This window comes from Chelonoidis abingdonii, chromosome 3, assembly GCF_003597395.2.
Source record: "Chelonoidis abingdonii isolate Lonesome George chromosome 3, CheloAbing_2.0, whole genome shotgun sequence".
In the NCBI taxonomy this organism is placed as follows: domain Eukaryota; kingdom Metazoa; phylum Chordata; order Testudines; family Testudinidae; genus Chelonoidis; species Chelonoidis abingdonii.
Window position 1 is genome coordinate 192818548 of NC_133771.1, and position 13746 is coordinate 192832293.

The window sequence follows — 13746 nt, forward strand, 5'->3', positions numbered from 1 at the left end:
GAACATGAAAAATAGGAAAGACCATGCTTTTTTGAACTGCTCACATGGCAAAGTTCTGTCAGGACCACCACCTGAAGCACCTTCTTGTCCAAGGAGTGCTCTGTAGAGACTGAAAGTCCACTTTATACTATTTGATAGAGGTGTTGGCCAATGGCCATGTGGCCGTCCTAGAGATATCTGCGGTGGAGTGCACGCTTTTTGGGCCCATGGGATTGCAATGAGTCTTGTAAATGTACCTTGATTACTTCTGGAAAAGGTGGGCCAGATGGCTTGTATGCCTCATTGATGTAAGTCTAATCCATCTAGTAAGAGATAGTTTGGAAACTCTAAACCCTAAACAGCTCAGGAATAAAGGAAATGAACAGGAAGTCCAATCTCCTTGTGGATTCTGTAAACTTGATATAAGTCTTTAGTGCTCTCAGTCTGCCTTTTGGTTTAGCTCTCCTTTGACGTGTATTGTCTTTAGAGAATGGAGAGTTTTGTCTGCTCATTCCACAGTCTCTTCATCACTTCTGCATGTACCACTACACTCCTCGTTCCCCCTTGATTGTTTATGTATGCAGCTGTGGTAATTTTGTCTGGTTGGACCAAGACGTTCTTGCCCTCTAGGTAGCTCTGGAATCTCAGTAGTGCTAATTTGAGAGCTGTGAGCTTAAAGAGCTTGATGCTGTGGCTCCTTTCCCCACAACTCCAGATTCCCTGTGTCATTCTGGGTCCCAGAAGTGCTGCCCATCTCTCAGAAAAGTGTCTGTTGTGAGAATCTGCAAGCTGGAAAGGCACATGGGAAGACCCCTATAGACATTCTCTATGGCCAGCCATCCTCTTAGGAGAGCTAGTACCTGACTGGGAACCAGTATCTAGTCTTGCATTCGCTCCAGGCAATGGTCCCATTCTCTCAGAAGAAAGACCTGGAGACACCTGATATGTGACTTCACCTATGGGGAGACCCATATGCGCGAAATGAAAAGGCACAGTGGCTAGACACCCTGCCTCAAGCATTTGTTCAGCATGGATATCAGATCCTCCATCTTCTGGAATCTGTCTAGCAGTGGGCAGATCTACGTCACTGAAATGTCTGTCTCTACTCCCAGTGAATAATGTTTGTTGAGGGAATCAAGGAGCTTTTCTTGGTGTTATTGCGAGGTCAGGCACTTGGAAGCAATCCAAAGTCCACTGCGTGCTGCAGCGTATGAGCCGTGCCTTACTGTGACCACTACCAACCACCTAAGACTGTAGGTGCAGAAGATGGATCAAAAGGAAGAGTCTTTGTCATGCTCAGAATTTTGTTGGTTTAGAGGAAAATGAATCTAAGTTTCCTTGGAAGCTTCTGCTCCAGATTTTTTCCCCTTGTCAGGGTCCTTTCTTGGATATCCTGTATTGGTAGCAACCTGGATTGCTGTAGGCTTTGACAGTGAGGGCTGAGGCCTCTCTGCAGTCTCAGTTATTAATTTCTGTAATGTTTCTCCCACTAACTCTTCATCTGTAAGTCTGGATGCATAAAATATCAGTTTAGGATGAATAATGACTATTCGTGGATGTAACATGACATCCTTGTAGCCACCAAGTTAGAATCCATTGCTCAGCACAAATCACATCAGGGGCTTTACCAAGTCAGGACCCAAGACATCTCATTTGAAGCAGGGATCACACCCCTAGAAGATGAACTATTTGTTTACAAAAAAGTAGGCTTTCCTACTAAAGACATGAAAAGCTTTCGGTCTGAACAGCTATAGATGAGGCTTTGAAATTACTAAGCAGTGTATCATCACTCTTGTGGTCTATGGGGTCTTAGAACTAAGTCTCCTTCTGAAGGTGTGACTATCTTTCCCTGGTAGAACTCTGGTTGCACCAACCTTATGCTCCTAAAATTTATGAATTTTCTTTGTTTTATAGATAGATTAGATAGACTAAATAGATACAAACATTTTAGTTTAACATTTGGTTTAATCAGGTGACTTTATTTGGATGCAATGATGCCCTCAAAGGAGGCATCAATGGGAAAATGTATCATAATTGTGTTTGGAAGGAAATATGAGTTATTAATATTTATACGTTCCTTACTGCCCATTCACTGACATCCTGTCTTAAAAAGCTATGTAAGTTCTGGAGTGGGGTTTGTTTGTTTGTCTGGTAGGTGTAGTACTTCTTCCACGGATGTTTATGATGGGGAGAGGGTCGTATACTATTCATCTTGGTCTGGGGATCCAGGCAACAGAGGAAGGATACACATACTTCAAATGTGCAAATAGCTTCTTAACTGTCCTCAGGAGCCTAAAAGGTGCCCTGCCTACTCCCCTTGGATGGTGAGCACCCAAGTAAGTGCTGTACAAGGAACTTAGAACCATTTGGTGCTTTACTCAGGATTGAACATGGGAAAGGATTTCTCACTTACCCCTCTGTAATCCCATGAAGGTGCAACTTCATGGGGAGTGCATTTCTCAAGAGCCTCTGTTCTGGTCACAGATTGCCTGAAGTACTCTAGGCTTTAATGTGGAACCAGCCTGTGGAGCATGGGACCGATAGAGAGACAGACCCTCAGCTGCTGTCTCAAATCTTAGCCCCTTTCCTTGGCACATCGACAGTCCTTGGGCTGAAATCAACACGAGCGCAATTTCCATTAGGTTGCAGCCTGAGACAGGCTGCACAGGAGGCACGGGCTTCTCATCATGCTCAGACATGCTGTAAGTTGGGGAAGGGGTGGTACAGAGCACTGAGAGAGAAACTCTGTGAAGATAAACCCCAGCAAACACTCCCTAGAGGGAGAAGGCAAAGGAGAAGAGGTTTAACCCCTGATTTTCACCCCACTCGTTCATTAACAATAATAATCCCTGCCTTACAAAGGACACATTTGCTTTTGCTGTTTTGGGAGGATTTACTCCAGAATCTCATGAGAATTGCCTGATTCACAGTGCGAGGAAGGAGAATTGTGTAGTTGTCCTGCTTCTCTCCACAGGGATTCTAAGGCCCACTTTAGGATTTGTGGGGGGAACCAGTAGCCCAGAAGGCTCTAATCTTTATGGTCCTTTGTTGCCCTGGACCTACCCTGAGTCATTTCATTTGGATGATGTTCTCCTAGTCCTCAGAGCCTACTCTATGTCTCATGGTTGGGTTTTTCTGTGTAGTTGCAGCTACTTCGGGGCGTGGCGTAGAGATGCCCCAACTTGTCTGACTCAGAGCCCTGTTCCTAACAGTTATACGGTCAGCTGCATGCAGGCTGGTCATTTTTTACCTTCTGCTGAGCCTGAGAAACTTATCTCATACACAGAGCACCTTTTGGATTTTGCCCAGTGCTTGCACGGTTGTTCTGCCAGACCTGAAAGGGGGCACAGCAGCTTGGCAGGGAGGCACTGCAGCGGAGGTTTTATATGGCTGTTGCCACCACGGTGCTCAGAACCTGAACCAGGAAGTGGTGAGAAGGTTTGAAAGCAAATAAAATGGCTTTAACTGCCTGAAAAATGGCTATTTTTTTTTTTAAAGCATGAGAGTGAAGCAAACCACCATTTGACTGCTGCTGTGGAGACAGAAGATCTGGCAGCAAACATGAGAAGGAGGCATGGCTAGCATAGGCTGTGCTGCAGCTTTGAATCAGAAACTGCACACAGGAGGGCAAGAGCCTATATCAGAATTATCGGAGATGCTGAGCTGCAGAAAAGGATAAGGCATACAGACGAGATCTTTGCCAGTTTTGAATCTTTATGTTGTTTCAGCCTCTGGATTCAGTCACCTACAGAAATAGCAAGATGCCTTCTTGTTTCTGGAAGAAAACAGGTCCATCACTGGTCAGTCACATAAACAGACAAGGGATGAGAATATTTCTGAGTGTGGACTCTATTCTACTTGAGTTAATGTTTGTTTGAAGAGCCAATCTATCTTTTTCAATTTCCCTTGAGGTGCAGGATGCACAGCAACAAGAAGTGTTGTTCTTCTCAAGCCAACACGAGCAGAGGTTTTTTCTTAAATGGTAAGGATTATGTTTGCTTAGTGAAGCCATGTCCGTTGTGTTGTCCTCCACAACCAACATATGTCTACTGCCTAAAGAGAGGGACAATGCTTTGAGGACAGAACTGACTACTATGAGCTCTAGCCAGTCAATGCTATGCTTTCTCTCTTCTGCGGATCTGATCCCTGAATTGTCACAGTGTCTCAAAGCTCCCTCCTAGTTTCAACCTCCTAGACTAGGGATCGGCAACCTTTGGCACGCGGCTTGCCAGGGTAAGCACCCTGGCAGGCTGGTTTGTTTACCTGCTGCGTCCGCAAGTTTGGCCGATCATGGCTCCCACTGGCCGTGGTGCGCCACTCCAGGCCAATGGGGTCTGCGGGAAGTGGCGCGGGCCGAGGGATGTGCTGGCTGCCACTTCCCACTGCCCCAATTGGGGTGCAGGGGCGAATCGCGGCCAGTGGGAGCTGTGATCGGCCAAACCTGCTGACACAGCAGGTAAACAAACTGGCCTGCCAGGGTGCTTATCCTGGCGAGCCGCGTGCCAAAGGTTGCCGATCCCTGTCTTAGACTGATGTCTGTTGTGATTATTGTTCCATCTCACTTGCTGACTGCCTCTTTGAGGTGAAATCCTTTTTTGATCAACCACCTGAAGGAGATAGATATAATCCATGACTTTGATTTTCACGACAGGCTGGAGTAGGATGGGATGTGGAAAAAAACAACAGAGCTGAAGAGCTCTCTTATGTATCCTGGCCCACTGCAGATTGTCTCTCGAAGATACTAACAATCCCAACATGTTTAGTAGGTCCGGAAATGATGTTTCTTCAGCAACTTTTACTTCCTTTATAGACTGCTTCATCTTTTCCTAGTATTCTCTGGAGATGATCTCCTTGTGCCTCATTGGGTCTATCTTCATAACCAAAAGAATGATGAAAATGTACTGGGGATAGCATATTTTTTCTTCTCTTTATCACAAAACTATAACGTTCCAGAAGCTGCATGGATTTCAGGTGATTTGATTCTGCTTTCTCTCTGGCTAGAACCTTGATCAGGTCATCCAAGAAGGTGTAATGCTGCTTCTAATACTACTATTGTATATCTTCTCTGGACTACACCCAGAACTTATTTGTTCAAAGTCATCAGCAGTCATCAGTTCACAAATTAAAGGCATCTGATACCAATTTGGTGTTCACTTTGGACTAGGGCTAGGAAGGGAGTCATTCATTGTGTTTTGAGGAGGCTGAGAGCTGATCTGAGAATTCATCTGTTTCAGACGTTTCTGGTTTAATTATATCTTCTTGTGTAACTGCTGTCTCTCTGTGCTGTTTGTTAGTGTGAAATACCAGAAATTATTGGTTAGACTTAAAATAAGACTTCTACTTTCTGTAATGTATAATAGCAGGGGTCAAGGCTCTTTTGGTCATTTCTGATGATTCATCTATTTCCCCATAGATTCTCTAAAGAGCTTGCTTCTGGGTACTTAGTATTTTGAAGCCTCTATTAGTTGTTTAGTGAGATCCATGGAACTTCATATGCCTATAAGAAACTGCATTGTATCCCACTGCTCTACCTAAGAACAAGGAATGAAGGTTTCAAGTGATGATCTAAAACAAAGGCAGCCACACAGGAGATTTTCCAGAGAGAAGCTCTTAGGCTGTATCCTTTCTTAGTTCTGAGTACAATGTCTACAAGAGAATCTATCTATACCAGCATTGGCCAGGCAAAACAAACAGAAACTGCTGAGGCCTTCAAGGTGGCTGATGTAGCTTAATAATTCCTGTAAAGGGAGAAGTCTAATTCTTATGTCCAGGTGACTTTATGAAAGAAATCTAATTCACTGGGAGTGTCTTTCACCAAGGAGGATAAAGCCAAATCTGCCATTGCAATGAAACTACATCAGATTTCAACGATCTATGTTTTAGTCCTTTTGGGCCTATTTTCCTACACTCTTCAATGTAGCTGTGAACTCCCAGTCATCTCTTATGATATCCTTTAAGACCATATGGAAAAGGATACATGGTTCCAATTTGAAACCAAATAGGAACTACTTCCTAGTTATTTCAATTCCTTTTCCTTTCTGTTTAGATTCCTTTTCTTTCTGGGGGTCTGGAGGGATATTTGAACTAGAGTGGCCTTTCTAAGCACGGTAGCAATTTGTTCACAATATCTTATTAATTGAGAGCTCTGTATGTACTCCCTAAAGCTGTTTGATTCTTGGAGCCCTAAAAAACATAAGATCCATTTGCTAGAGGAATTCATTTATTGCAGAAACTGTATTTGAAAATATAGATAGCCTGGGAGGGACGGCAATTTAGCTTTGATTTCCTTAACGTATCTTTGTGAATGTTAATTTTGTTTTCAGAGCTCCTAGGATCAAAGTATATGGCTTTATTTTTTTCTGAGCAAATTACATTGCATTTATCTGAATTAAATCTCCTATTAATTTTGGCCCACTTCTCTACATTTTCATGGCCATTCAGTGTGCTCACAATCTTTCTTTTAGTATTATGTGTCAATTTACACTTCATTACTTCTAACTCATTTAAGAAAATATTAAAGAGTATCTCACCTAATATTAGTGCTTAGGGTGCTTTAACTGCTTACATCACCAGAAGTCAAGAAGGTTAAAAAAAAAAAAGGTGTGGAAGGAGGCTGAAAAAGTACACTTAGTTCCTGTGCATAAATTCCAAGGGTTTTAAATACGATAAATGTATGATGTTAATACCTTGTTGTAACGATTTATTACTGACTGTTATTAGTGCAAACTACAAATGGTGCGAGGTGCTTTGATTTCCATATCAACTGAAATTGTGATTGCTAGTGCCAAACAGTTAATAGCAAAGCTCTGACTTGAAAAAAATCTACATTTATTTTGAATCGGATGATAAAGCAAAATATAAGAATATAACCTGAAGTTTGGCATTCTGAGTTTGTAAGGTTGTATTTTGCTCCTGTAAAGAAACAGTCTGTCTCTGAAGTGACAGAATCTGAGCTTGTAGATTATTGTTCTGGGTCTCAAGTTGCTTTAGTTGAGTTTTCAGTGCTTGTTTCTCTGCCTGCAGGGTAGCATTCTTTAAAAAAAAAAAAAAAAAGGGTTAAGGATAGAAGAATCATGCATATCAACAGGACATAGTTTATATTTTAGGTTACTTTACCTACAAAGAAAATTATTTATTTTAAATATAAATTAGATGAAGTTATGGGTTTCCATTAAAATCACAAGAGAGAAGCAATTGTGAGATAAAGCTTCCACACTGTTATTAATTTATCTGTTTTTCGGTTAGGAATCTAGTGGCCACACTAACCTGAGATATTCATACAGGAATGGAGGGAGGACACATTTTCAAAACTGGCCCCAAACTAGACATTCAAATGGCACTAATACAATTACTGTCTTACACTCAGATCCCTGTTTGTATGTGACACCCATGGATGTGTCACTGGCAGCAGAGATTGAACCTGGGACCTCTGGTTCAAAAACTATAAGCCTCTACAGTGCAAAGACTGTAGGAGACTCAAAAAGCACTATGTGGTTCAGCCCCTAGAGAAGAACAGCGTCATTCTGTGCAAGTGTGGATTACACGTTCCTCCTGGGAATGGAAGTTCATCCTGAGGCCTGGTCTACACTAAGGGGGAGAGGGTGGCAAGCTAAGTCAGTCTAAGTTACGCAACTTCAGCTATGAAAATAGCGTAGCTGAAGTCAACGTACTTAGAACTACTTACCCCAGTGTCTTCACTGCAGTAGGTCGGTTGCTGACGCTCCTCCATCAACTCCGCCTGTGCTTCTCGCTCCAGTGGAGTACTGGAGTCGATGGGAGAGCGCTCAGCGGTCAACTTATTGCGTCTTCACTAGACATGATAAATTGACCCCTGCTGGATCGATTGCTCTGGAGGTAAATCTAGACATGCCCTAAGTGTAAGGGGTCTATCCTGATTAAATCCCCACAGGGGCCATCACTTGTAATGTGACACTCCTGGGAGTAAAAGCATGAGCCTCTACTGGCTGAGCTGGAAAACCTATGTTTGTTAACTCACATTTTTACTCTGGCCAGCTCACTCTCACGTCACATTAAACAATTAAAATTGAAACAACTTACATTCCTTTCTACTTCTATTAATCTATCTTTAACCTTCAATAGTTCTCTAGTAGTTTCCTGATTTTCTTTTTCCCATTTATTGACAGACTGGGTTTCTTCACCAGTTCTTGGAGGAGAATTCTGTACCGTCCTTTCCTCCTCTTGTCTTTGCTTGAGAGCTTCATAGATTTTTTTCACCTAAAATCAATTAAGACTATTACAAAAATTGAAAATATAACCCCAAAACTCTTTTTTAACTGTGTGTGAATGTAATTTGCACAGGACAAGAAACTCAATGAATATTTTTAATACTTATAATTGTCAATTTAACTGTAGGAGTTTACACATATTATATAAATATAAAACATGAAACTGCCAGCAGAACAACTACACCCCTATCTACTATGTGTTGAATACATGTATCTTTTGTGCATTTAATTGTACTTCAAATTAATTATACAAGTGTAAAAATCTAGATGGGTAAATTTCATAGATGGCCATCCCATTGCAGTGTTTAAAGTTGTATCACTAAATTCTAGATTTCTTGGGAAGCGAGAATCCTTTGTACTCCAAATCAAGCCCTGAGTTCAACAGCATTTTTCTCTTTTACCCACCATCAAAGTTCTGTGACTTGGCCCATGATGTAACTCTTATCTGCAAGACACAGTCCTGCCAACTCTGTGAGTTCAAAAATTATGATCCAGGCCAAAAGAAGTCAGGAGATTGGCTTGAAAATTGTGCATTCTGTAAAAATATCAATATTCCTTTTTGGTTTGCTTTTGAAATTTCTTTTATAAAAAGCCTTAGAGATCACCCTTCGCTCTCCCTTATGTGTGGATTTTTTGATGAAAACACACACAAAATGCACTTACAGAAATTGAAGGGGTCCTCCCCTCTTCTTTTCCCTCACTGATGGAAGGCAAAGGTTTTCTGAACTCTCCTCAATACATGCTCTTTCCCTTTCAGACAGTTTCTCAGTACTACTGTCAGGTCCCTACTCCGTTTCCCACCACCTCTCCATTGAGTACTCCTGGCCTTCCCCAAACATCATCCTCTGCCTCTCCTCTGGGGACTGTATTGTTTTTGGCTCCCTTCTTTGGCATTTTCTCCTACCTTAATGAACGCTGCTTCCTGTCCTCTTCCCTACTATCACCTACATACACTATTTCAGCAGCAGTGTGGAGAAAAATGCAAGCTGAAGATGGGTGGGAACAGGGACACCCCTTCACAAAGTGACCCTCTTTAATCACCACCTCTCCTGTGGGAATTGGTAGGGTCTTGGAGTTGCCACTGGCTGGAGTCTCCACACTAGGATTCTGTACATGCACAGCAGTGCAGAGTATGCAGCTGAGACACTGGAATGATCAGTAAGCCAAGAAAATGAAGCCTCTAGTTTCAATTGCAACAATTGTTCACCCATAATTCTTCAACTAAAAACCACTGTACATGACAATGAACAGCAAATACTGCAAAAACTGTAGCTCTTGAGATAAATTCACAAGAGTTAGCAATGCTGAAGACACAACACTCTTGTCTTAAGGTCTAAATTCAGTAAATAATTTATTTGAAAACACTGTTCCTCACACGCACCAAATCTTGTAGAAAAATTCAAGACCTCAATCATGAATCACCACTCAAATATTTTTACTGAACAAAGATCTGAATTCTTATGTAATGTGAGTTTTTGAAAATTTAGTGCTCAGAAAATTACAGACAAGCTTTCCTGTGTTTTGTAATATAGAATGCACTACTTCTGAAGCTTAAGTATTTTGAGAGATAAGTGAATTATTTTGTCAAGTGTACTTAATGTTGTAAGAATATCATTACAAACTGCAAATAAAATTGGAAAATAAGAATGATATTCAAGAATGTTATAACTGGAGGGAAAAAATGGTCATGTCATTTTTTTCCTTACTGTTTTAAGTTCCTGGCGCAGCTGCTGGTTTAAATTTGTTGACTCTTCTAAACGAGCTTCCAAAGCCGCAATTTTTTCTTCTTTTATTTCTAGAGACTTCTTTAGTGTAGACTCTAATTTTGACTCCAAAAGCTTGTACCTACTATTCAATGAAATTAAAAAAATACATATTTTTATTATTTCAAGCAAGATAAAAAATTCTTTAAGACGTTTTTAAAATGACATACATATTTTAAAATTCTAGGTGAATACAGTGCTCTTAAAAAAATGGTTACTAACCTTCTGTAATTTGTTCTTTGAGATGGGTTGCACATGTCCATTCTAATGTAGGTGTGTGTGCGCCCCAAGCCCAGTCACCGGAAATTTTTCCCCTAGTGTAACTGCCGGGTCGGCCTGGCACCCTCTGGTGTCACACATTTATAGAATCAGTATAAAGGGCTTGCCAACCCTGCACTCCCTCAGTTCCTTCTTTCCAGCTAACTCCATTAAGAGAGGAAGGAGGGTGGTTCTTGGAATGGACATGTGAAACACATCTTGAACAACAGTTATGGAAGGTTAGTAACTGTTTTTTTCTTCGTCAAGTGCTTGCACATGTCCATTCTAGGGTGACCAGACAGCAAGCGTGAAAAATCAGGATAGTGGGTGGGGGGGTAATAGGAGCCTATATAAGAAAAAGACCCAAAAATCAGGACTGTCCCTAAAAAATTGGCACATCTGGTCACCTTAGTTCATTCCAATGTAAGTGACTTGCAAGCAGTTGTATAGGAGATAGGCTTGGAATTAATGGACATGCTCACAGCCTGTTGGGTGATGGCTAAGGATCCGATTCTGTCACAGAGGGTATGTCTACACTATGGGATTATTCCGATTTTACAGTAACCGGTTTTGTAAAACAACTTGTATAAAGTAGAGTGCACGCGGCCACACTAAGCCGTATGTGTACTGGATGCTGCTGACAGAGGCGGTACTGCAGTGCTACACAGCAGCATTCATTTGCCTTTGCAAGGTAGCAGAGATGGTTACCATCCCTATTGCACCGTCTGCCATGTAAATTGGCCATGAGATGACGTTAAATTGGTTTGCAATGAGATGACGGTTATCAGTCATTTTGTACCGTCTGCTGCTGTCATGGGTGCTCCTGGCTGGCCTCGCTGAGGTCGGCCAGGGGGCATGGACAAAAATGGAATGACTCCCCCAGGTCATTCCCTTCTTTATGTTTTGTCTAAAAATAGAGTCAGTCCTGCCTAGAATATGGGGCAAGTGTACTAGAGAACCAGAGAGCACAGCCGCTCCGGGTCAGAGCCCCAGAGATCCCGCAGAAATGATGAGCTGCATGCCATTCTAGGGGGTGCCCCTGCAACAACCCCACCCGTTGCTTCCCTCCTCCCCAACCCTCCTGGGCTACCGTGGCAGTGTCCCCCCATTTGTGTGATGAAGTAATAAAGAATGCAGGAATAAGAAACACTGACTTTTTAGTGAGATAAATGAGGGGAGGCAGCCTCCAGCTGCTATGATAGTCCAGGCAGCTGCTATGATAGTCCAGGCAGCTACAGAATCTTTTCTTTAGACATGAAAGGGGGGGGGGGCTGATGAGCTCAGCCTCCAGTTGCTATGATGAGGACGGTTACCAGCCGTTCTGTACCATCTGCCGGAATGACCAGGAGTCATTCCATTTTTACCCAGGCGCCCCCAGGCCGACCTCACCGAGGCCAGCCAGGAGCACTCACGGGATGATGATGACGATGGATATCAGTCATTTTGTACCGTCTGCCACCAGGAAAGGAGGGGAGAGGATGCTGCTGTTCAGCCGCTGCAGCACCGCGTCTACCAGCAGCATGCAGTAGACATACGGTGACATTGAAAAAAAGGCAAGAAACGATTTTTTTCCCTTTTCTTTCACAGGGGGGGGGAGGGGGGTAAATTGACGACATATACCCTGAACACCCGGGACATGTTTTTGACCCTTCAGGCATTGGGAGCTCAGCCAAGAATGCAAATGCTTTTCGGAGACTGCGGGGACTGTGGGATAGCTGGAGTCCTCAGTCCCCTCCCTCCTCCCTCCATGAGCGTCCATTTGATTCTTTGGCTTTCCGTTACGCTTGTCACACAGCACTGTGCTGAGTGTGGTGGCTCTGTCTATCATAGCCTGGAGATTTTTTCAAATGCTTTGTCATTTCGTCTTCTGTAACGGAGCTCTGATAGAACAGATTTGTCTCCCCATACAGCGATCAGATCCAGTATCTCCCGTACGGTCCATGCTGGAGCTCTTTTGGATTTGGGACTGCATCGCCACCCGTGGCTGATCAGAGCTCCACGCTGGGCAAACAGGAAATTAAATTCAAAAGTTCCCGGGGCTTTTCCTGTCTACCTGGCCAGTGCATCCAAGTTCAGATTGCTTTCCAGAGCGGTCACAATGGTGCACTGTGGGATACCGCCCGGAGGCCAATACCATTGATTTGTGGCTACACTAACCCTAATCCGACATGGCAATACCGATTTCAGTGCTACTCCTCTCGTCGGTGAGGAGTATAGAAACCGGTTTAAAGAGCCCTTTATATCGATATAAAGGGCCTCGTTGTGTGGACGGTGCAGGGTTAAATCAGTTTAATGCTGCTAAATTTGGTTTAAAAGCGTAGTGTAGACCAGGCCAGAGATCACAGATTACTTGACTTTAATGGACCTCCATGACTTCTTCGGCTGACTCAGCCTGCCACAGTGGTGGGACTAGAGCAGCTGGTAGCCCCCACCGAAGAGCAGGGGTGGGGCCAGAGTAGTAGCTGGTGATCAGCCCCCACAGCATGAGCAGTGGCCAGGGCCAGGTCAGTCTCCAGGGCTGGCGGAACTGTGCCCTGGGGCTGCTGGAGCAGCAACCAGAGCTGGGTCAGCCCCCAGGCTGGAACAGCGGCTGCCAGGGGTGAAGCAAGAGCAGCAGCTCCCAGGGCTGGCAGTCAGCCCTTGCCGCAGGAGCAGCGGCTGGGGCCGGGTCAGCCCCTGGGGCCAGAGCAGCAGCCCCCGGGGCCTGGGGGCCCACCCTTGCTACAAAAGCAGCGGCCACTGTGGCCAGCCATGCCTGAAGAGGTCTGAGGCATAGCCTCACACGTTGCATGTGGCCCAGGAGTCTCAGACAGCTCTACACTGTGGTAACTGATTGGGCCTTGAAGGAACTTATCAGGACTGTGATCGCCTGAAATGAATCTCCTGGGAGGAAAGCTCTGGCCTGCATGGAACTGAGTACCGCTCCAATGAACTCTATCTTCTGCACTGGGACAAGGGTAAACTTTTGCATGTTTATTTGCAGGTCTAAGGCCTGGAAGGTTGACTGGATGACCTGGATTCTGGATTCCACCTGAGCCCTGTCTCCTCAGGAGGGTCGCTACCACCACTGTGACTTTGATGAAGACATGTGGAGCAGCTGACAGGCCAAATGGAAGCACCACAAACTGACAGTGTCCTTGGTTCATGACAAATCTGAGGAACCTTCTGTGGCCCTGGAAACTCAATATGTGGAAATATGCGTCCTTTAAATTGAGGACAGCACACCAATCCCTAAGTTCCAGAGAGGGAATGATGGAGGCCAGAGAGATCATACAGAACTCTAGATTCTTAAGGTAGCAGTTGAGGCGGCACAGGTTTATAATAGGTCTGAAACCACCCTTGGCTTTCAGAATTAGGAAATAATGGGAGTAGAACCCGTTTCCTCTCATGTTTTGTTGAACCTCTTAAACAGTTGCCATCTGAAGGAAGGATTGGATTTCTTGGACCAAGAGTTGCTTGTGAGAAGGGTCCCTGAAGCGGGATGGGGAGGGGAATGGGAA

General features: G+C 43.9%; 1 protein-coding gene across 9 annotated transcripts in view; it reads right to left on the reverse strand.

Moving 5' to 3' along the window:
- Positions 1-13746, reverse strand: part of CCDC88A (coiled-coil domain containing 88A) — a 341661-nt gene that overhangs the window by 62381 nt on the left and 265534 nt on the right. For all 9 annotated transcript variants that reach the window (XM_032784366.2, XM_032784364.2, XM_032784363.2 and 6 more), the window contains 3 exons: positions 9932-10073; positions 8038-8214; positions 6850-7011 (listed from right to left, as the gene is read on the reverse strand). In XM_032784366.2, the coding sequence (XP_032640257.1) occupies positions 6850-7011; positions 8038-8214; positions 9932-10073 (481 nt within the window). The remainder of the gene's footprint in view (positions 1-6849; positions 7012-8037; positions 8215-9931; positions 10074-13746) is intronic.